Source organism: Etheostoma spectabile, chromosome 18 (genome assembly GCF_008692095.1).
Source record: "Etheostoma spectabile isolate EspeVRDwgs_2016 chromosome 18, UIUC_Espe_1.0, whole genome shotgun sequence".
Lineage (NCBI taxonomy): Eukaryota > Metazoa > Chordata > Actinopteri > Perciformes > Percidae > Etheostoma > Etheostoma spectabile.
The window spans coordinates 18,647,022-18,671,895 of NC_045750.1; the positions used below are offsets into that span (position 1 = coordinate 18,647,022).

Genomic DNA, 24,874 nt, shown 5'->3' on the forward strand with positions numbered 1-24,874 from the left:
GAGGCCTTGGAATATTTTTTTTTCAGTTTAGATCGTCATTGTCTTGTTGCTTGTAGAGAAAGTCAATGCTACTTAAATTATCCTGTAAGGGCAGAACTGCAAGAGGAAGACAATGTAAGATTGCACCGCTTGAACAGCGCCTGAATCTATTTAAGGGCTGTGATTGCTCAGACTAAATCAGGATCATGGAAATGTGTGTTGTTGCTATGCACTGGGAAACAGAGTCAAATAATTAGTACATGGTGTATAAAGGTGAATTTAGAAGGGGCTTTTAGGGTTTACATAAACAACATCGATTCCACTGACTGTATAAGCTGATTGCTGAGTGCTGTATAACACACTGGGGACGGTGTGGAACTAACTGCTAACGTTAATGGCGGATTCCCTCTGGGTCCAAATGGGATTCACAAGGACCCATCCAAACATGTTTTCACTAAAATATTCAGGATCTCTATACAGAGGTGACTAATGCATGTACTCATAACATTATGTGTATTTACAATTTGGGAAATATGCTGGTGTTATTTTATGTATTTGTTTTTGTCAACACATTTTATCAACCCTTATGTTATCTTCAGGTCAAATTTGACCCGTGTAGTGGAAGTTTCTGTTCAGCGAGGGAGGAATTTGTGTTGAAGAAGAGACCTTGTTGAAACAAAATAAAGACAGGCTGCAAACTGGTTTAAAAGTTTAGATATTCGGTGAAAGAGTTTAATTGTTTTCTGCAGAGAACAATCAAATGACGAGAACAGCTTTCACAATGTACAGAGTAACAAAGTGGCCACAGTTCTGGTAAATACAATCAGTAATACACTTCTTTATATGCAGTGCCCCCAGAGGAAAACCAACCCTTGTTTGGAAACCAGTTTAATCTCAAACATAACAATCAGTGGACCTCAGGCAGACAGTTGGAGCTCTTACGTATTTCTGAATCTGTCCCTCGTGTGTCCAAGTGTCTTGACCGGTCATTCTATCTTAGCTTTAAAAGGACATCTTGTCTCTTGGATAGGCTCTGGTCTCGACCTGGGACCTGCTGTGATAAACACCGTTCTAGGCAACTGTTTCTGTCAGGCTCCACGTCATCTATCCTTGGTGGGAAAATGTAAAGTCATAACATATCCAGTTGTCTCCTACAAAGAGATCACACTGAGGACAGATACAGGAACCAAATACTCTGAGAGGCATTGAAGATATTATTATGAATAATTAATATGAAAATCATTGGTTAAATGTAAATTTTTTTTTTTACATCCGAAAAAAAGGAAATCGAAACACGAGTGAAAAATGTTGGAAAAAGCAACAGAATTGATGAAATAAAAACACCGGCAGAAAGTGTCAAAAATGTTGGAAAAAGTGACAAATGGCGAAAATATCACCATTAAACGTCAACAAAACGTCAAGAAAGGGACAAAGACATTGAAAAAATGTTATTGAAAATAGTGACCAAAAACCACAACAAAAAAACCTCTTAAAAAAAACTTTGTAAAAAGCAACAAAGACATTGAGATAAGGGGAAAACGTTTTGCATGGTCAAAGGGAAGGGTCAAGGGTTAAAAGACCAAAAGCAACATTCTGTGTCTGTCTGTCTGTCTGAACATCTGCCTGAAGACTATACACAGACCTTTGTAGTGCATAAAATACTAGCTATTGAAATAATTATTGCCATGTTTGGTGTTAAACTTGAAGTGAGTCCTCAGGAAGGTGGATGGTTACCTTGGTGACTACCTTACATATAGGCCAGTAAGGATATCATCAGGAGTTTTTTTTTTCCAGAAATAGGCTGATTCATGATAAGATCTTTTAATATGTTTTTTTTAAACTTCAACAAAAAGTACAATAACTTGGTGCCCCCTGTAGTATATGTTGTTTGGCAGCTGAGTTCAAACACCAACAATCTTTGTGCAGCATCGCTCACACCTTAAACACTTTATTTTTTTTTTTTCAACGGTATACACAACACACCATTTACAACATGAACACCTCCCCTTCCTCCGAACACCCCCCTCGTTATTAACACTTCCTCAAAAAGAATTAAGACAAAATAAACAGCTGTAAACCAACTAAACATACATACAGAAATATATATATATATATATATATATATATATAATATATACACTGTATATATACACTACCGGTCAAAAGTTTGGGGTCACTTAGAAATTTCCATTGCACTCCATTGTAGACAGAATACCAGCTGAGATCAGTTGCATTGTTTTTTTAACCCGGGCAGCAGTTTTCAGATTACATTATGTGCTGACATCATTGCAAAAGGGTTCTCCAATGTTTTCTCAGTTAGTTTTTTTGAAATGATGTCAGATTAGTGAACAGAATGAGCCTTTGGAACATTGGATGAATGGTTGCTGATAATGGGCAATGTAGATATTGCATTAAAGATCAGCCCCCCCACTCAGATCAGCTGCTATTCTGTCTAACATCGAGTGGAATGGAAATTTGTAAGTGGCCCCATACTTTTGACCGGTATGTATATATATATATATATATATATATATATATATATATATATATATATGTGTGTGTGTGTGTGTGTGACAAAATACTAAGCACATTGTGTACATCTCTCCACAGTACATGGTGTCTTTCCGTATTTTCTATTGTAGACATTCAATCTGGCCAACCATTTATATGAGTTATTGCTAAAACACCGCCGCTCAAGACATCTCACAACCCAACTCCTGGACTGACGGCACGCCTTCCTTCCTCCATCCTTCCTCCTTCCTTCCTCCTTCCTTCCTCCATCCTTCCTCCATCCTTCCTCCATCCTCTTAAAAGAACATTCCTGGTCTGCTTTTAAACTACTTTATCCACCACTGCGTGCACTGTATGTGTATACTCTATTTTGGAAAAAGTAACTGCAAAGGTGTATGTTATCTATGAGTCTATTTTTCTGAAGTCAAAAGGGATCAATGTGGTGTCAATTTTGCATCAGCGTTGCTATGAATCATATTCAGAGAGTAGGAGGCTCTGTTCTCATTTTAGAATGAAATTCTTTTTTGACTTCTCTCGCTTGCCAAAGCTGGAGGCCTCGGCGGTAAGTGAAAAAGAAAGCAAAAGAAGCTGTCCTTCGTGAAGAGATGCTTGTTTCCATGGCGATGTGGAGCATGTGCTTGAGTGTATGATGACCTCACACATATTCATATTCTCCCGAGCAGCCTCTTCCTCTGCCAGGATGCAGACAGGCTGTCTGCTTCCACACATGGTGCGCTCACATGGCAGCCTCCACCTGATTCTGGGTTCAACTTCAGAACGGGAGGAATTCCCTGCTCAAGTTTATTTGGGGAGGGATATTTTGAATTCCCAGTGCTGATCAGCGGATGTCATAGAAACGTAGGAGCTTTTCTCCAGATGTAGCAAAGGGGGAGGTTGATCAATTCTCATCAGGGAATTTGTCTTTTTTTGTTAAGCATTAAAAGGAAATATCTCCACAATATATTACTGAGCTGCTTTGCAACAGGTCCAGTGATTTAATCCCCACTCCTAATGTCCTTAGGCTGCACGATATGAGGAAAACATTCCATATGCAATAACATTGAATATCGCAATAACGATATTTTAATCTGGAGAGACTTTGTTGCAGATATGCAACTCTTTATTGTACATATGAATGACATGAAATGTACAGAGTCTTTTGAGATTAGACTATACATTGTTATAAACTGATGTTTTAAAGAGGTAGAGAAACCAAAACATATCCCCCCTTATGGAGTCTAGACACTGGTGGTGGTGGCGGTGGGGGTGAAGGAGCCCGAAGGCCAGACCGAAGGAGCCGGGAGCGGTCTGCTGGAGGAGGACCCAGGGTGCCGTGGGTGCCGATGACTGGAGGGGGAAGGGGAGGAGGAGGGTTGCACGCTTTGCCTGAAATGAAAACTGACAGTAGCAGAGAGAGACACAGATTTAAAGCAGGGATGCCTTGCTGTGATTGGCTTGTGAAATTAGTGGCTCTTTCTTATTGGTTTAACTGAAAAGTGGCCGCCTCCACCCAGCTGATCAATTTAGGAAGAGAGAGAGAGGTGGGGGAAGTTATTAGAAGTCTTCCTGAAAGAATTTGCCCTGAGCGTCATTACTTGCTTTAAATGATACTACAGATACTAAATATACTACAGATACTAAATATACTACAGATACTAAATATACTACAGATGCTAAAATGTACTCACTTCTGCATTCCTGCTGCTTTCAGTATTCTTCTTAAATACTGCTTGTTGAATTTAAAATCTAATGAAAGAAAATTGTTCTTGTATTAAACAAATAGAACACTGATTTAATATAAAAGGCAGCAGTAAAAAAGAATGATAGTTATTTTCTCTCAACTAACACAAAAAAAATTTCTCTTTGTGATATGTATTTTACGCCAGTTGATATTACGACAATAATATAATGTTACTTTGTGCAGCCCTATTTGCCATGTACTTTTTAATCTATGTCTTTCGAGGCAGATTTCTAACCATGTGCCTTGTTTGTGGAGCACTTAGGGTCACCTTATGTTGTCTTACATGTGCTAGCCTACATAAATAAAGTTGACTTGACTTTAACCGTTTCACGATTAATATTACATATTACATTTGTTTCCCTCACTTCCGACTCAGAGCAACGTTATCGTTCATTTTAACCCGTTCTCACTCCAAACTCCAAATACAATGGGTCAAACACAGGACCAATACTTTCACCCAGGAGCGCGGGGTTGGTCTCCCACATGGCACCTTTCCTTTTCTTTCTTCTTTAAGCGTCCCGTTATTCCAACGTGTCACAGAAGCGTAAACCCAACAAGCTTTTCCTTAACCTAACAGAGACAAAATGGACGCCAATAGTCCTGACCAAGCGTGTGTTATATCACGCTAAAGGAGACTTTTAGCGTCATATAACAACGAAAAAAGGCACCTGACCAAGCGTCCGTAGTTTACGAGATGGGAGTGAGAATGTGTTGTTCATTTAGAGTCCTGTATGTGCTAGTCCACTATTTGCTCTCCTTTTAGCGGTTTGTGGTCTCCCAAGAAAAATCTTTTTGGCTGCCAAATGGACCGTTACGTTGACCAGCTCGATCACACGTGTCAAACTCAAGGCTCTAATCCTGCCTCATGAAATGTTAATCAGGCCCGCATATCAGTTTATAACACATTTGGGCCTGCCTAGTTGTGCGCCAGACCAACAAAATCAAGAAACTGGTTTTCAAACTGTAATTGCGAAACACTCAAAGCAGAATTTAGCAGATTTGCCAACTTTGACGCTCAGAAATCCCCACACAACCGGTCAGTTTGCAAAGTCAGGCCTGTGAAACAGCTCAGCTTGATTTACTAAAGTCTATGATGGCTGAGGAACTCTGATACTGACTGATTTTGGACTTTATCTCGACCAAAACTGTAGGTGAGAAGGCTATTTGATACAAGCAATAATACAAAGATATTTGCCTTTTTTGGTTAAATAAAAGCTTGTTAATAAACTCTACATGTCTGGCCCTTTGATGTGGGGCCCCCCCCCCCAAAGTCGCTAACTTGGTTTGTCTGCATCTGATAAACCCAATGGAAGCTATTAGTCGAGCACCAGAGTGTCCCCTGACAAACAGCTGCCTGCTGCTGATGGAGACGAGGTTAAGGAAAACAGAGACTGAACTCATTCCGTAACTCGTCAACCTTTACAAATAAATAGCTCAAACACATGAGGAAGAGAAGAGCTTTAATGAACGCATAAAAATCAGAACCTCATTGAGGGGTTTCATGTTAATTAGGTTTACAGGGAGACATCCCACACAGGAATATCCTTTAATAATTTAGAATGATGTCCACCTGGATAAATCAGTATTGCCAGCTGATCTAGCAGGATTAGAAGTATTCATCTGAACATGTAAGACCATGAAAACATTCATCAGGGTTTCCCCCAGTGGATTACAGGCTTGTTGGGCTTAGTTGCCCCCCACTGGGCATTATTCATGTTTTTTTAAGACATTTTTAAAACTACAGTTACAGTAGGGTGGCTTGATTGTAAACTTAGACATTTTCAGTCATATTTTTTTGAAATCTCCAGTTAGCTTTTAGCCTTGACTTAATGTAGGGCCCTATGAAATCTGTCAAATAGCTTTTTTAAATACTTAATTTTCCGATTCCGTCCATGATTCTGTAATCTTAAACTTTGTGGCTCTGCCATGAGTCTCGGACTGGCCCCAGCCGGGCCCTCGTCAAGAATAAAGACACTTGCAACTTTTCTGGGGGAAACCCTGTTATCATCCATCAGTTCCAACATTCATTCCTCCGGTCTTTGAAAAGGGTTCAGTCCTCTGTGACAGTTGTCTTCTTCTGGGACAGTATCAGATCCTTGACTTGTGGAGTCAGGGCCGTGAGCTGTGTCCGGACGCTCCGGGCCTCGTCGTCCTGCTCCGCCTCGCCCTCCGCCTCGCCCTCCGCCTCCTCCTGCTTCCTGCTCTGACTCTGGCTCACCAGCTGCTTCACCACCAGGCTCTGGTACGCAGACAGCAGCTGCTGCTGCTCCTGCAACAACACAGGCAGTGACACACACACACACACACACACGTTTCAGCACCTTAACCGTTAACTCCCCAAACAAACGGACACGGCAGCAGATGGAGGTTACCGACCGCTGCTGAGTCTGAAGACTGGACGTAAACAATCCTGAGACGAAGCAGCGGGTTGCCAACATTTGCTGAAGCATTTAGACCACACTGAAGCACAAATAAACATGTCTACTATAACTTAGCTAGAGCTGCAGTATTGGAGGTTTTTATGGAAACCTGTCTCTAGATAAAAAAAAAAAAAAAAAAAGTATGTAGTACACGTACTTACTCTGAACTGAGATGAGTGTATTTGACCTTACGGTACCAGCGTTGAAATGGATCCAAGAAGGAACACAACATGACCACATTACGGGTGGGAGTGGCTGACTGGGTTGTGGATCAGTAATTTAATAAAATAATAATTTATACTTTTTATTGATCCCCAGTGGGGAAATTACAATTTATCCACTCTGTTGTTGCTATAAATGTTAGCGTGTTAAATGGGCAGAGGGTATCATCTGATATGGATCTCAGGCCCCTGAATTGAATCAAAATCGTATTGTGACAGACGTTAAGAAATCAGCAAATAACGTAATGTTGTACCAAGAATCTATATAATATTGTATTGTGTTAAAACTTATATTTTACACCCCTAACATTGATCAACTAACATTACTGAGTGAGTGTCAGACATACCGCGGGTATTCGGCCAGTGAGGGTGCCGATGATCTGAGGCACGCAGCGTCCCGGGGCGTGCAGCATGGTGTGGGTGCTGCCCTGAAACAGCAGCACGCTGGCCAGGTGGAGGACCAGAGCAGGGTCCTCCGTCTCCTTCAGCTGCTCACTGAGAGCCTGACGGTGCACGAACAGGGCCTGTCTGGATCCATCACAATCACAAAGGAGTTTATTGCTACACTAGTTACACCATGTGACATTTGCCTGTGTGATAGATGCATACATACACAAACAAACGCATTAAACATGAATAAGAAATAAACAATGAACACCGAAACAGAAACAAATATATACAAAATAACTGTAGAGAGAAAGGAGGCTGAATGGGTTTAGTGCAGAATGCAAAGAAATATACAGTATCATAGCAGATGTAGAGTCCATGATGAAGTTGTCCGGGATGTCTGGAAGAGCTTAGTAATGAAACTGTCAAATCATATTTCAGTTGATTTTTGTGAGTTGATGCAAATGTAACTGATTGTGTTAATGGGCTTATGTATCTGTCGCAGGCCGCTGAACTGAATGGAATCAACATCGTATCATGGCAGGCTTTGTGATATCAGCAAATATTGTAGCGGTATCCATATAATTAAAATAATATCATATTGTGATAAAACATGTGATTTACAGCCCTACTGATTTAATACTAAAGGCTCTATCCTGCACCCAGCGTTTAAGACCGACAGTTTTTAATTTCCCTTCCAGCACCCACGTCGTTTAAATAGCAAGTGCAACGGCATCCATCTGTATCCCATGGGCGTGCTGGTCATACAGGGAGGTGTGGTCAGGTGCATTGTGGGCGTGCTGGTCTTACAGGGAGGTGTGGTCAGGTGCATTCTGGGCGTGCTGGTCTTACAGGGAGGTGTGTTCAGGTGCATTCCAGTGCGTGCTGGTCATACAGGGAGGTGTGTTCAGGTGCATTCTGGGCGTGCTGGTCATACAGGGAGGTGTGTTCAGGTGCATTCTGGAAGTGCTGTTCATACAGGGAGGTGTGTTCAGGTGCATTTCGGTGCGTGCTGGTCATACAGGGAGGTGTGTTCAGGTGCATTCTGGGCGTGCTGGTCATACAGGGAGGTGTGTTCAGGTGCATTCTGGGCGTGCTGGTCTTAAAGGGAGGTGTGTTAAGGTGCATTCTGGGCATGCTGGTCATACAGGGAGGTGTGTTCAGTGCATTGGCTGCTGTTTAAGGAGGCATTTAAGCATCTGCACTGGTCTACAGGGAGGAGTTCAGTGCATTTGCGTATGTCTTTAAGGGATGTGTTAAAGTGCTTCTGGCATGTGGTCACAGGGAGGTGATGCCATCTAGTGCTTTTGCATTAGGAGCATTAAAAAAAAACTGTTAAGCATATACAGTTCATTTTTATGGGATAGTAAATGTGCCTAGCTGCACGCGCGCCTATGCTTTGCAGCATTAAAAATATACTATGAAGTAGATTATGATTTCTCTGCTTCTTCATGTCACACGAGCCAACATCTCTCCTCCTCAAATCCCATTAAGCAATGCACCAAGGTCCAAACGCACGTGGCTGTTAAAGGGATTAGGAGGCTCTGATTGGTTGATTGCATGTTACACCCAAAGACACTAAGTACAACCCTTTAGTACCATGCGCCCAGTGCACAGACCCTTTTTTTCCCACTGTCAAACTACCAAAAGGGGATTTGGACATGCTATAAACACACCTAGATTGTTAAAACAGGGCCCTGAAAGTAAAAAGAAAACGTCCACAAGAAAATGAACTTCCATTACCTCTCCTTTTTCTTGTCTGCCTTTTTCAGCATGAACCCACACACCTCTGCACAGATCTCTATGTTGGTCAGGAAGTCTTCAATACTCTGGGAACACATTTGCCACAACTCTATTTCAGTTTCATCCTTCAAGTTCAAGCAACCAGCTGGTGATGTAACCGACAGGAAACATACTCACTTTGCCGTTCAAGCTGTTGTGCAGCTTTGTGAGAGGCCCTTTGGTCTCCTCTGACAGTTTGCCCAAAATCTTCACTCTGACCTGAGCCAACACATCAGAGACACTCACAATCAAGTCCAAACTCTCGGCTCTTTGTCTCTGCAGCTGAATCCCATAATTTAAGGCTCCTGAGAGAAGCTATGTTTACATCCACTTACAGAATTATCTGAAGTTCCCTAAAAACACTCATGCGAACAAAGCCGGTGTAAGCACGTTTCCATCCAACGGCTTTGAGGCGAATAAGAAACCTGTGCGTAAAGACGTCACATGCGGTTTTGCGAGGAAATTGGTATTTGAAATAGATTGGAGACATTTTAAGGTGTTTCCATTCATTTTCGTACTGATTTGCACAACATTCAAGCTAACATTTACGAACAAAGTTTTGCTAGCCAAAATGGATGGGGCCTACACAAATGATTACAATTTCACAAGTTGTAATAGAGAGCCAAAGTCACGCTCTTCTACTTCTTGGCCATCATTTATCAGGAGAGAAACGATTTGACGTAAAGAAGTTCAACATTATTTTCTGTGTGAGATTGCTTAGTGAACTACATCTCTCGTCTGGAACCATATACGTCACCAGAGAAATATGGCTGTCTCCTTGTCGAGCTTTACCGTCTTCTTTCAATACAAAGGCAGAAGTGTCAAAAGAGGTGACCCTTCAGGTCATGCTGAGAGCTGCAGCTACTTGAAGGGAGCGGAGGGAAAATGTGGTGACGTCAGGTAACTTGCACTTGGACTTTTACTCTAATACCGTATTCCCCGTAGCAATTTACTTAACTATCTTGCAAAAAACTGTGACATTCTTGAGATGTAAAATATTTTTTTATTTTGAAAAACGTATGTGTAATCCAAGGCACAAGTTGACAGGGACCAGAAAATAGTTGGTCTATCGCCATTGACCACCATTGTTTTCCGAAGATAGGTCCCATGGAGGCAAATGGAAGGGGCAGGACTTTGGCTCTCTATAGTGCTAATATGCCAGCTGATAGCGACTTATCAAGTTATAATAAGACAACAACGGTACTGAAACACCGCTATGATGATGCAGATGGACGTTAATGACAGACATTTGATCTGACTTAATTAGCATAAAAACCTCGTTGGTGATGGTGCTGGGGTTCTCCACCGACATCATCAGGTCAGTAGCCAGGAAGTTGACCAGGATGTTGGTGACATCTGAGCACAGGGTCTTCAGGATGTGCTTGGCAATGTGGACCTGGGTATCATCTGCATGAAAAGAATGGCCATGAAGTGAGGTGGTGTTGTGTTCCATGTTCTAGTCTAGTTTAGTAGTAGTCTTAAAGACTTCTGAAAGCACTTCTACATAGTACAGGAACCATTTACAATTCACACACATTCATAAACTGTGGCTGCCGTACATGGTGCCACCTGCTCATAAGATAAACACTCACACACATTTACACACCGATAGGGCAGCATTGAGGGGAACTTGGGGTTCAGTGTCTTACCCAAGGACACTTTGACATGGGACTGCAGGGCCAGGGATCAAACCACAAAACTTCAGATTGGCAGGCAACCAATTTACCAATTATCCACAGCCCCAACAAGAAGGAGCTAGAAGGAGCTTTACCGTCTCCAGGCTGTTCAGAACTCTGTTACAAGGCTTAAACTCACATTAACAAAAGAGCACATATCACGCCTGTTTTAGCAGCACTTCACTGGTTACCAGTCCAGTACAGAATTCATTTTAAAATCTTGGTACTTACTTTTAGAGCCCTGCACGGTCAAGTTCCTCCTACATTTCTGACTTGATAAAGCTTCATACTCCCACCCGTAGTCTGAGGTCATTAGGTCAGAGGCAATTAGTGGTTCCCCACACTCATTTTAACACTAGAGGGGACCGATTGTTCCCAGCAGGGGCTCCTAGGCTGTGGACATCTTGCCTCCCTCTTTACGTTGTGTGAATTCTATTGATTCTTTTAAGAATTTGTTGTATTTATCAGATTTTATTGTGAAGCACTATGCAATTTTTATCCGTGAAAAGGTGCTATACAAATAAACTTTACTTACTTAGTTAACGATATGTCCGACATTATGTGCATTTGCTTAACTTACAGACATATAGTTAGCTAATATTTGGATATTTGGCTTGGTAACAAAATTGTTGCTGTACACGTAACGTCGGACATGTCGTTAGCTTAGTGTCAGGATGCCACAGTCTTCCCATTCCCTCGCTGATTCCTCACGTCTGTATCAACCTTAGTCTTGTAAAAGCTCAGTTTTTCAGGTCAGCAGCTTGTAAGAACTTCAGAAACCAAAACTTGCTCATGTTAAATTTGGAACCGATGATTGGATGCAAAACTACGTTTTCCAAAAGATTGCAAATTCATAATTTTTTTTAATGATTCTTGATGCCCAATCCTACTACATATATTGTGTACAAATCATTTGTGAGGAGTGATCTCAGCAAGATTTACCAGAGAAGAACTTGCAGCCCTTTTCAAATAGTCGGATGTTGTTGTACAGGCTGGAGATCTCCTCCTGTAGATCCTTCATGCTCTTCTTCTTGTTGGCACCTGATGGAGAGCTGGTGGAGGACATGAAACACCGTCCGCAGCACTTCCTGGTAGGCTTTGTTAAGAGGCCTGCAGAGATATTAACAGTGACAGAACAGACTTATTGTTGCCAAGTGTGAGCAGAGAAAACTAGGACTTCAGACAGAAACCTGTGTGTTACCTCACTAAATGCTCGGCCAGCTCAGAGAGGATTTCTTCGGGGCAGTCGCTCACTCTTTCCTCTAAAACGGCCACAATCTCTTCCTGGGCCATAAAAGGGGCTGCAGTCTGTTTACTGCGATCTTGGTAAAGGTAAAACACATGCTAATTAGTCTCACAGGGATACTACGGTTACCTCTGGTTGTCTTCCATAAGAAAAAAAATAAAGCTCAACAACCCAGGGGAGAGATTTCTGGCCAACCAGCCATAAAGCTCCCGTTAAGAGTAAAAGGCCTCACTGAAGAGGGCTAACGTGCATATGGACACATGACGTCCCAGTGAAGATAGAATAGCTCGGTGGCTGTGACTGTACTTTGCTGTGACGGTCCGGTTTCCTCATCGCTGTCCTCATCTTTCCTCCCTTTCTTCTTGGTTTTACGAATCCGGATCTCTCGGGCGTTGCCTCCTCCACCTGATTTCACACTGCCACTGCCCTCTGGGAGACAAATAGTTAACAGATGATATACAGGTAAAACTCAAAAAATTTGAATATTGTGCAAAAGTTCATTTATTTCAGTAATTCAACTTAATACATTATAGACTCATTACATGAAAATTGAAATATTTAAAGCCTTTATTAGTTATAATTTTGATGATTATGGCTTACAGCTTATGAAAATCCCAAATTCTAAATCTCAAAAAATTTGAATATTGTTAAAATGTTCATAATTTTAGGCAATATTGTATTGTAGTGTCACATTTTAATCAGATAATTAATCCAAAACACCTACAAAAGGTTCCTGAGCCTTTAAATGGTCTCTCAGTCTGGTTCAATAGAATTCACAATCATGGGGAAGACTGCTGATCTGACAGTTGGCAGAAAACCATCATTGACAAACTCCACAAGGAAGAAAAGCCTCAAAAGGTAATTGCAAAAGAAGTTTGATGTTCTCAAAGTGGTGTATCAAAGCACATTAAAAGAAAGTGGAAGGGCAAAGCGTGGAAGAAAAAGGTGCACAAGCAGCAGGGATGACCGCAGCCTGGAGAGGATTGTCAGGAAAAGGCCATTCAAATGTTGGGGGAGCTTCATAAGCAGTGGACTGAGGCTGGAGTTACTGCATCAAGAGCCACCACACACGGATGGATCCTGGACAAATATCGTATTCCTCTTGTCAGAAGCATCTTACCAATCTTTGGAGCCCAAAGAAAAGTAATGAGTACATATGCATGGTTAAACTTTTCAGAGGGCTGACATTTCTGTATTTAAAATCCTTTTTTTATTGATTTCATGTAATATTCTAATTTTCTAATATTTAGAATTTGGGGTTTTCATAAGCTGTAGGCCATAATCATCAAAATGTTGACAATTAAAGGCTTGAAATATCTCGCTTTGCATGTAATCAGTCTATATAATGTATTAGTTTCATCTTTTAAGTTGAATTATTTAAATAAATGAACTTTTGCACGATATTCGAATTTTTCAAGTTTCAGCTGTCATCAAACAACAAATACACTTCTTCACATAACACAGATAAGCTTAAGGTATGCCTCCTTTCCAAAAGAATATGAACTGCCTGCTAAAATGGTGGAGGAATTGAACATTACTGAAACATTTTAAACAATACAGGTTTAGTTTCCATCTCTGTTTAAGTTGTTACTTTGGCGTTACTGCCCTCTACTGTTAATCGTGCACGTGACTGATCTTAGACGAGGTGCCCCGACCCACTTATTCCAGTTGCAGAAATGCCAACCTGTAGCCTTCTTCCTTCGCTCTGCTTCTCTCTTTTCCTTTTTAGAAGTTGCGGAGCTCTCAGTCAGCATTGACGCTTGCTTCAGGTCATCTTCAGTTATCAGAAACACTGGATTGTTCTTGACTTCCTGAGAGCCATAGAAAATAAAAAAAACACTGTACGTTCAAAGTGTTTAATACTTCATTTGGACCTCTAACTTACTCCAAAAAGGAGGTTTCTCTGGAGATGTGATACAAAGGAGCTGTACAAAGGTGGTGCTGCCTGAGTCTGTCTGTGAGCTTTCTGCATGTTTAAATGTAGTTGTCCTCGCCACTTTTGCACCAAATGATTGCTCATGGGGGGGAAATGTTGAGTCTTTGTACGTTATAGAGCTCCCAACCTTTTTTGTGCCAGGGACCGGTTAATCATCTTTTTTTTTTCCAGGGCCCAGTGGTCAATTTTAATGCCTCAATGTCAAATAATAGAGACTGTTACTGTTTACACCATGCTTGATCTACAGTATCTCTGCACCTATGCTTCACCTGCCCCTTCACGTGCAGCACACTCCGCGGTCTGTTCAGATACATACGTCCAGAACCAAAGAGCCGCTAAGCAATCACAACGCTGACGCTCAAAAAAAAGAAGACGTTTGGATCTATCTAGGCTATTTATTGTTTTGGATTTAATAAACAACTGTTTAGCACTTAACACTTTAAAAAAAAGACAATACTCATAAGAAAAGAAAACTAAAACCTTAAAAAAGGTTGAAAAAATATTTCAAGGCCTGGTACTAACGGGTCCATGGACGGGCACCAGTCCGGGGACCGGGGGTTGGGAATTGCTGGTCTACGCCTACTCTGTCTGTAAAGTGTCCTGAGATAGCTCCTCTTATGATTTGACACTATAAATTAAATTGAAGTGAATTGTACCTTCTGAGCTTTCTGCTGCATGGCGTCATCAAATAAAGAGAGGCAGTTGCTGAGGAACTTCTCACTGACGACGACCGTGTCTCCCAGCACTCGAGCGGAGGACTGGACGTTGGTGTTCCTCATAGCCTGGCTGATCAGCATCCCGATGTCCTCCATTGACAAGCAGCTGGGCAAAATTGGCTAAAAACAGCCAGAGTGAAAAACAGAAGCAAAATATAAATATGTAACATCTTCCCAATAAATAGTGACTCGGGTAAAGGCAGAGCTGTGCCAGCACCTGAATGTCGGTCCATGTGGCGGAGTTGACAGCTTCCTCAACAGAGGCCTCCACCTGGTCCACCAGAGCCTGGCCGACGCAGGCGGCTCGGAGGAACAGCAGCTTGTTGGACTTGAAGCGCTTCTTGATGTAGCTGGAGGGGTCCGGGATCCCCAGTCTGACCAACGCGTCAAACTCTGCAGAAGCAAGACGTCAGTATTTTCATTTAGACTACAATGCGCACACATCCCGCTGCTACTCCAATCCCCACGTGTGCACATAGACTCAGACAGTAAGCCCATGGACTAGAACCTCCACATAACATTCTGCCGCCTCCCTGTGATTTAAGACTCAGAGGTCTCCCTGAACAAGGCCTATACCCATAACTTTGAATGTTTGTCATATTTAAAAATAAAAACAGATATTTAGATTTTAATATATTTACAATATATTTTAAACAAAACCCTTAAATTGAACAAAGTGATTTTTTTGGGATACAAATGAGTTGTAAACTGTAAAAGTTTAAGAGTCAAAATAGATTTTTTGGTATTGTGGTTGTAGAAATGTAATTTATGGTGCTCTTGGTCAACACTATTTTTCAAAGGCTAAACGCCAACAAATATGGATTGAAGTGGAATTCGTTGTTAGATAAAAAGGCATGAGTTTTGGAAATTATTTTCTTTTCTATATATATACACATTGTATAAAATCAAGTTGCATATTAACTGGGCCTACAATGTTGTGTGGGCCGCCTAAAGCCTTTATGAAGACCTTTTTTGCATAGAATACTAAACTATTCAAATATATAATAACAGTTGGTATGCTTTTTTTAAATCCTGTTTTAATGTTAAACATACATGTGTCACAGTGAGACCTTAGAATGACCTATCTATGGATGGCCTTAGTGACCACCTTACCTGTAGGCCAGTAAGCAGTGGGGATTTATATTTGCTGATGTGTTGGATACATGTTAGACTTTATAATTTACTTTCAAATATTAACAAGAATTTGCTGAAATGGGGCAGGGATTGAACAACACTGAAATTGTTATGTTGTTATTTTGTCGTTACTGCCCTCTACTGTTCATCTTTCATCTTGAGAGATTAAAACAGTCTTGTGAGATCCCTTTATCCTAGCCTGACGTCATCATACTCAGATTTTAGTCAGAGTAGGAGTCTGATTCTGCTCCATTGGGCTCGTTTGTTTGTTCAGGTTTATTGTCCTCATGGGGAAATTATGTTCTAGTAAAATCACATCACATGGTATTTAAAACAACATTAGGACAGACAAGACAAGGAACAAGTACGTGACGACACCGCAGAGCAGCCACTGTGCAGCGCCCCCCGTGCTCTCTCCAGTCATTGGGCTAGGATTATGGGGCGTTTCAACCGAACCAGGAAGCAAAATGTCTCTGCACTATTTTAGGATAGACCTCCAACCAATACGATCCGACTGCATCAAATACGCTACTACTTTCTTCAGTGAGTTTTAAACATAGACTGTCTAAAATAGGTTTTACAGTGCTCCAAGCGCTACTCTGCTCTCCCTTCTCTTCATTGAAGCCTCTGTGTTTACAGGCTTGTTGTGATGCACAATGTGATATAGGTGGCAAAAAAAAATCTATGTTTGGTACTGCCAATTTGTTTTGTTTTGTCATGGTTCATGTGTGCAATAAACATTACACTTCATGAGAACAAATGCTGGCAGAGGATCGTGATATCAATTTTAAGCTAAAAAATCATCGAAAAAAATCTTTTTTTCCCCAATTTGTGAAAGCCTAGTCCAGACCTCAAATGTTTTGAGCGGGGCTAAGCTTGGCTGGCATCCAAGCTCACTTTATTCAGTCCTGTGGGAAGAAACGCCTATTTGAGGCAAAACACTCACCTCACAAAGCAACGTTTTGTATTGTGATGGGATTGTAAAAGTGCCTACACAGTCAGAGGTTTAAAGCTGAAACATGAAAACAGGATGTAACACAAATAAGCAAAAAGTATCAATCATTTGAAACCCCTACCTAGATATCCGTTCTGCTGGAGAAAAGAGTCAACCCAGGCGTTCTGTGTTTTGGCATAAATATCAGGGATGTACACGGCTTTGTCCTGCCGCCCTCCGACCACGCTTCCCTTCAGGCGTCCAGTATTCACCAGCTCCTCCAGGACGGCTGGCAACAACAAAAGCCATCACGATGTCAGACACTGAGGCACGCCTCAACCAATCGAATAAACAACTATCATACGTCTCTCCTTACAGTACAGGAGATGCTCCTGAAATCCAAATGTTCCAATCATGCTGCTGACAGGTGTCGGCCTGCAGAATAAAGTAAACAGGAGGGCATTTAGTGTCAAACACAACACAATTTAATTAAGAAGGACAGTGGGCCTCATTTTTACTTTCTTATCCTAAATCTCTCTCATTTTTTTGGGTCAACTTTGCTCATACAAGGGTTCAAAGTGGGATTCCTTAAACTCACTAACTGTACACTCATAAAACACTGGTTTCAGCCTGATGTTTGTCAATGTTTGAGATAAAATGTAAAACATGTTTGGAAGGTTTTTAAATTTATATACTTTATATTTTATGTATATCTGTTATCTTGCTATTAATTTATAATACAAAATATATGATACATTTACAAAATATATAATATATACCGAAAACTATTAAAAGTTGAATGATGGGTGAGAAAATAAGCTTTGGCTTCATCCTGCTCCCTTTTTGGACAGATTGAACATTGTAACACTTTATAGATATTGTTTTTCCTTTTGGTATGTTGCTATGCACTTATTGTGTTTTATTATTTTTTTGTGCAAAATAAATATAAAGAAATAGAAATGGGCATAATTGACACTCGCAAAACTATATAAGGCTGGCTGTCCGTTTCAGAACAAATTTTAATTTACAGTAATGTAAAAAAAAGGTGTTGACCACATACAGTATTAATATTTTGTTTTTTGGTCATTTTAGGCTTTTATTAGACAGGGCAGCCTGAGACGTGAAACAGAAGTGAGAGGGGGAATGAAATAAGGCAAAGGGCTGCAGGTCGGAACCGAACTTACAGCCGTTGCGGTGAGGACTGCGCTTTTGTACATGGGTCGCACACTCTACCATTATTGTAAGTATTATTAGCGCAGCAGTGTAGACATAGAGAGGGAACGTTTTGACATGAAGCCAGATGCTAAAAAATGTCTTTCTTAAGCAAAGCAGCACATGACTTAGACGGGAGGTGTTCAAAGTGACGCGGCAGTCATGGAGAAAGATAAGAGGATATGGTCCATGTTACACTGTCACCAGTGTAAAGATGAGCGAGAGTACCTTCCTGTGAAATGTAAAAGCTTTTGTGCCAAAATAAGTCAATACACTAAAAATAGATAGGAGATATAAATAAATTTGGCAAGACTCTTAGTAAATTGGCAGCCATGACGATGATAATTTGGGAAACAATGTTAATTTTGCATTAAATTAATTTGATTTCTTTCAATTAAAGTTAGTATTATTATTTTGTATCATATTTAAATATCAATGAGATTAAGGCGTCAAGTCCAACAGTATTGTACTCATTGTGAAATAAGAGCATGTACATATACATGGTGCTATTTACATAGTGTGACAGGTCTGGAACGCTTGTAAAATGTGTTCGTACTTACAAGAAAATTGGTAACAGGGGAAAGTTGTCTTAAAACAAATTTAAAAAAGACGATGTTGTGTGTACTTGCTGGTTTAGGACAAAAAAGTTCAAGAATGTGCAAAGAAGGTCAAGTCTCCAAAACAGCTTAATGCTCTGGAAAAAGGCTTCCAATATTGCAAAGAAGGCCCACATTTTGGGCACACATTTCGGCCTTCCTCAGGTGTATCTCATTGCAGTGACCCATGACCCTTATCTGTTTTCATCGCATCACAAGGTCAGAGGTCATGTGATATGCAAAAAATAAACTTTAAAGTACTATTTAGACATAGATGTATTGTACATACTAATACTATGCAGATTAGGCAATTAAGATGACAAAATAATGACCTCACTGTTTCACTGTACAATTAATGGTTTGTTGTTTCAGACTACCAGACTCCAGTGGGTGTGACCCTCATAAATACAATTCAAATACACATGACTTAGGCCAACTTGTGGGCTGCAACATTAAAGCATTTTTCTGGAGCATTAAGCTGTTGTGCGCACTTTTCCTTCTAAAAACACTTGTGTGTTTGTACAAGTGCTTTTTTTGCATGAGCCCTAATGTGTTAATTATATGATCACCTCGTGATGGCGCTGAAAAGCCCTCGTATCCTGGCTTTGTGACGGGCAACAAAAGCTGGAGTAAATATAACCCCCCTGTTGTACTGGTCCATTTCTCCTTGGATTAGCTTCCCAAAACGCTTGGACAGCTCCTGAAAGATATTAGAACGCACACATGGATTCACTGAACAGCAGACGTCTCTTTAGGCATGTAAACAGAAATACCAACAGAAAAATATTTTTGGGCTCTGTGGCATCACGTAACAATTCTTTTCATAGTTGCAATTTTTTGGCCGCTATGAAACGGAGCCTGGGGGCCTGATCGCTTGCATCGGCATGGGATGCACCATGTTTGTTGTCTACTAGCTCCACCTACATCATTGGCATAACTACATCAAGTCAGTGGGAAACAAGAGTGTTTATCAATATCAGGTGTAATACAAAGCCCTTGAACAGTAGCCATTATCCAGATACAGATCACATGTTAATACCAGATGAAAAAAGTATTCTTTCTATAGTATAAGAATTCCCAAGATACTAAATACACTATAACTTATTATAGTTGCCATCGTATGTCTGATTTACATCCTGCTTCCCAGCCTAATGTTAGTACTCTCAGTCTTTGCATCAGATGTTTATGCAGTATCTCTCAAAGCGTATCAAATTATAATCCAAAAAATGAGCAAATAAAAAAGCCACAGGGGAAAACATATGTTAACAAGTAGTTTCACCCGGCAATCACCAGCTTTAATTCCTTTGTGCTACTGAGTAATCATATTCATCACTGTAAGGTTGGCAGCGGCCATTGAAGACTGCCCAGAGGAATCAACAAATCTAAATACAAATGTGAACCAATTTACTGCCTAATTTCTCATGAGTTCTTCTATGATAAACACACGCAGGTAAAGACTCACCTCAGATAAGAAATCTCCCGGGAGGTCATAGTTCTTACACAGTTCTGCAATACTGATCAGGCCAGCTTCCTGCAGCTTGTCATTCACCTCCTCAGCCAATCGGTCGAGGTACGTGCTAGAGACAGGACAGAGTCAATCGACATTGTTTTAAGCATATGTTTTTGATTTAGCTTCTGGCCTTTTTATTTCAGAACAGGGTTTTAAACGTCAGTTTAGATCTGGATTGTTTCCCTGAAAAGGGTTAAGTCGTTGATTTATTTTAGTATGTGCTGTAAAGCAGTGTTTCTCAAACTGTCTGCAAGTTACTCCAAAGCCTAATAGTGAGCAGCATAAATGTGTTATATTCAATTTATTATATTTGAATTGGCTGTTCAGCAGTGAAGCTGACCATTTTTACAATATGGCCTCCATATTACATCACAAATTGATCAGCCTGACATGTAAAAGAAATTCAGAAAGATGTTTACGTTAACGTAATGTTAACGTTTACAGTCATAAGCAACACCATTCCTCCAATTACTTTGGCAAACATAAACAATGAGTGAGTAAGCTATTTGTACAACTGTCATTTTTGCTGTATTTTGTAATATACTGTTGAAGAAGAAGGCCAATGGTTTTGAGGGATATTTTGGCAGTTAGGTGGTCCATAGTTTTTCTTTTACTGGGTTATTGGTCTGAAAACGTTAGAGAAATACAGTTCTAAATAGTAGAAATAGTACATAGTATTTAAATAGTAGTAGTAAGGCCGAGACAAAATGCTTTCCCCTCAATTGGATTCGTTCATGATACATGGGTGCAAATTGGACATTTATTGTGATTCTAGAAGTATAGCGATTCAATAGTAGGAGTATTGGGATTTTCTTCTCTGTCTTTAACCAAAACAGAATTTAAGTACGACCTAAAACAGGCGTAGGACGGGTGTATGACGATTCCTATGCAAAGCTCAGCATTTATCAATTTGAACGTGAGCATACAATATGCTGCAATAAAATCTCACGTCTGGTCGGACTGCGTCAGTTGATCAGGCAGATCTGGCTCTTTAAGAAGACCCCTATGCACCGGTACAACAGTGCACATGTACGCACACGGGCCACAGTGGAGCGCTCCATCGGATTGATTAAGGGCAGTCGGCTCCTTCCAAAATTGAATTGATTTTGATTGTTTCCAGCCACTGCATTTATCAATGTACGGTCATTCTTCCACTCTGATTGGTGTAATACAAACGCGTATCACACGTAAGGCCTGTCGTAAAATGATTTCTGCACTCACATCTGCGCTGGTTTCTAGGATACCTTGATAAATGAGGGCCAATATATCATGAAACATTTTAAAAAACAGTTTTCTAAGAAGAATGCACATTTAGCTGGAAACGGATATGATGTAATTGCAACCAGCGGTCCAAGAAAGAAAATATTAAAAGAAAACAAAAGAAAATAATCTTTGGATTAATCGAGTAATCGGTTAAGAAATACTAAGAAAATAACTAGTAAACGGTAATTACTTTTTACTAGTTTAATTAATTAATTTACTAGTAATAAAAAAAGAAAAAGCAACATTTTTAAAGCCAAGACCCTTAAAAAAACAAATTTTTGGTGGCCCAAATGTTAATCTTTTCCACCCCCTTCCCCTTCTTGCCTCTGGCATTTTGCACTGAATTTGCAAAAGAGCTGTTCACTGAGGTAAATGTGACAGTTCAAAGCTAACAGGAGTTCCACTCAACTACACTGTTCAGAGGGCACCATTTTCAGAAGCCTACCACTGAGTGAGGAGAAAGAATATGAATGCCGGTCCGGTGATGTCATTCACGTGCCTATTAAGTCGCCATGCTGGGGGAGGAGCTGGTTTGTCTCTGGCACCAGCTAAGTTTCAGAGCTGCATGCAGTTGTGTGAGACGGCGCGGTGGACGAGAGCAGCAGACGATGATGTTCCCATGTGTCATGGAGGAGTACACTGGATGTTTTCTACTGAGATGATGTAGCAGCACGTTTGCAACTTAAAATTATCCCAAACCTTCTGTTGTTTTCTCTCGCCTGTCTCTTCTCTTAGACCCCTCACTATTTTTGCTGTCTTCCTTCATTTGTAATCTGCACCGTCAGTCTTGTGTCCACAGAAGCGTTAGCCTGTGCGCTAGTTATAATCCACCGTGCGGAAACACAGTGAGCCGTAAACCGTTAGTTACATTGAGTTAATGAAGCTTCAAGGAAAAGAATTTTGCTTCAAGGATTTTTTGTAATCAAATTATTCGAGGAATTGTTTCAGCCCTATGCCAGACCTTCCTCCGCAGCGCTGTGAAGGAAGGTCTGGCAAAGTGAGGACAGACGGGCTAATGTTGCCTTGGGTTTCAGAACTAGTGTCATAAAGGTGTCACCTAATACTCACTCATTAATAAGTTGTCCCAGAACAAGTTGAACCCCTTTATCAGATTTGGCAATCTCACTCGCTCTGTTTTCAACATGGACCCAATCCACGTTGAGAATCTGAAAGAAAGAAGATTGAGACATAATTCAGTTTTCGTAAACTACCCATAACATGAATTCAGTGTTGCGGCTTTCTGTTGGCATATGGCAGCAAAATTTCAACTTGCTATTACACACCTGCTGGAGGTCAACGATGTTGATTCGCCCTGTGAAACAGAATGACAGGATGCGTTCACGGTTATCATGTATCATGATTGAAAAATACTTTTGTAAAGTATGACAACATAGAGCCATTGGAAGTATATGAACACGTGCAGTGGTGGAATGTATCTAAGTATATTTACTCCAGTACTGTACTTAAGTACCAACGTTGAGGTACTTGTACTTTCCTTTAGTCTTTTCATGCCACTTTCTACTTCTACGCCGCTAAATTTCAAAAAGAAATATTGTACTTTTTATTCCACTACCTTCATCTGTTACAGCTTTAGTTACTTTACACATTAGGATTTCTGCACACAAAACACATGTAATTTATTAAATCTGATGTTTGACTATAAAGTAAACTAGCCTACTAGTCCAGCTGAGATGATTAGACCATAAAACACACAACTGTTTGGATCCTTTACACTTTCTAACATGTTTTAATACTTTAAGTACATTTTCTTTTACTTAAGTAACATTCAACAATGCAGCATGTTTACTATAACAGACTAGTTTTTACAGTAAAGGATCTGAATACTTCTTCCGTTGCTGTACATGAGTCTTTCTTAGCTTGCTCAGGCGGACCTGTGTCTTATGTTGGTTGTTGAACTGACCTCCATGGACATAGAGTTCATCTCGGATCTCCCTGCTGATCTGGGCCGGCGTTATGTACTCCTTTCCATCAAGAGTGTGCACCACATCCAGCTTCTTGTCTTGGACCAGTTTTGCAATAATTTCAATGCAATTCCTCTCCGACAGCCTAATGGAAAAAAAAAGGTTCAATGTTACAAAAGTGACTAGTTTCATTCGTTAGTCTGTTTTAACCTGATAATATCCACCGGGTGACACCAGCGATACCAAATACTCCCTAGCTCCCATTAGAGTTAGGCCTAGAGTTTGGAAACTTTTATACACGTGTTGTTGACAAGCAAAGCCTGTCCTTCAGAACCTCCACTGGCTCCCGGTTTCCCAACACATCCAGATTAAAGTCCTCCTCCTAGGCGCCCAGATAGCTCAGTTGGTAGAGCGGGCGTCCATATTTAGTTTTACTCCTCAAAGCCCAGGTTCGACTTTGACCTGCGGCCCTTTGCTGTATGTCATTTCACCTCTCTCTCCTCTTTCATTTCTTCACCTGTCCTGTCAAAAATAAAGGCCTAAAATGCCCGAAAAAATAATCTTTAAAAAAAAAGAAGAAGAAAAAAAAAGTCCTCCTTCTCACCCTTAAAGCCCTCCACAACCAGGCTCATTATCCCCCCCCTGCTTGTTTTATGGGTTGGATTAATTGCTTATCAGTTTTTAAGGTGATATATGGGCTGGTTTAACTGTAAAAGTAAAGTGTGCTGAGTAACACGTGAAATGCTATATAAATAATTGCTTTATTGTTGATTTTGTTATATTCTGGAAACTGTTTTTAACTCCTTGCTACTGTAGCACTTTGAGATTTCATTTGAAAGGTAAAGGGCATTATAAATAAATTGTATTATTATTATTAAATACAATGTATTGTAATTGTTACTATTTTCAAATATGACGCTCTTTGGACGAGGACCAAAAAACTGCTGTAATGTATGTTGTGTTTTAATCACATGCTTTAATTATATATAAGCACATTTTCAGAAACAAAGAAATATGGTTTCAAATCATACATGCATTTCGGCCTTGCAGTTCTTCAATGTAGGTATGGCAAAGGGGCGAAAATCTAACAAAATTGCACAATGCTAATTCCCATCTGCTGTCCCTGGGCGTGTATGATAATGTACATAAATACATGAACATGTTAATTTCACATATCGTTAACATTCATATCATAAATATACACGTATACAACCAACGAGAATAAAGTTTAATAGTTAGATGCTTTCTTTCTTGTTACTGCTAACGACAGATGTTAACAAAAAGGAGAACATTCTCAATAACGTTAACGTTAGCTTAGCAGCGTTACTTCTAAATGAAAGTTTTACGCTAGCTAGCTAACGTTAGCGTCGCTGCTAACAGCGGCTCGTGGCGTTACCTTTGCACTGTGTCAGCAAACTGTGCTCTCTGAAAATCAGCAGCGAGCCGTCGGATTTCTTCCCAGTCAGCCGCCATTATTCAAAGTTTATGTGTTTACAAAAACAGCCAGCTGTCAGTGCTTAACGCTAAACCATCCACTATCAAGAAGCGTGTCCAGCTAGCTGATTATTTGCTAACAAGACAGCTCTCTACAGTGCACACGTCAACATAGAGTGACGTACAACCGAGAGCCACGAGGACCACATCTTCCCCTGCCACCGTTCGCGCGCTGAGTTCATCACGTATAGCCT

At 40.5% G+C, this 24,874-nt stretch overlaps 1 protein-coding gene across 1 annotated transcript; it reads right to left on the bottom strand.

The window, feature by feature from the left end:
• Positions 1-5,672: 5,672 nt before the first annotated feature.
• Positions 5,673-24,846, bottom strand: ufl1 (UFM1-specific ligase 1). The gene is given in 20 exon segments (XM_032542426.1): positions 5,673-6,500; positions 7,220-7,400; positions 9,003-9,088; positions 9,180-9,260; positions 10,318-10,448; positions 11,660-11,786; positions 11,788-11,827; positions 11,919-12,039; positions 12,270-12,392; positions 13,648-13,774; positions 14,556-14,735; positions 14,833-15,008; positions 16,826-16,972; positions 17,060-17,118; positions 19,061-19,191; positions 19,954-20,068; positions 22,333-22,430; positions 22,548-22,576; positions 23,186-23,331; positions 24,583-24,846. Coding segments are annotated over 20 exon segments (2,394 nt in total). The 5' UTR covers positions 24,660-24,846; the 3' UTR covers positions 5,673-6,281.
• Between the last annotated feature and the right edge of the window lie 28 nt (positions 24,847-24,874).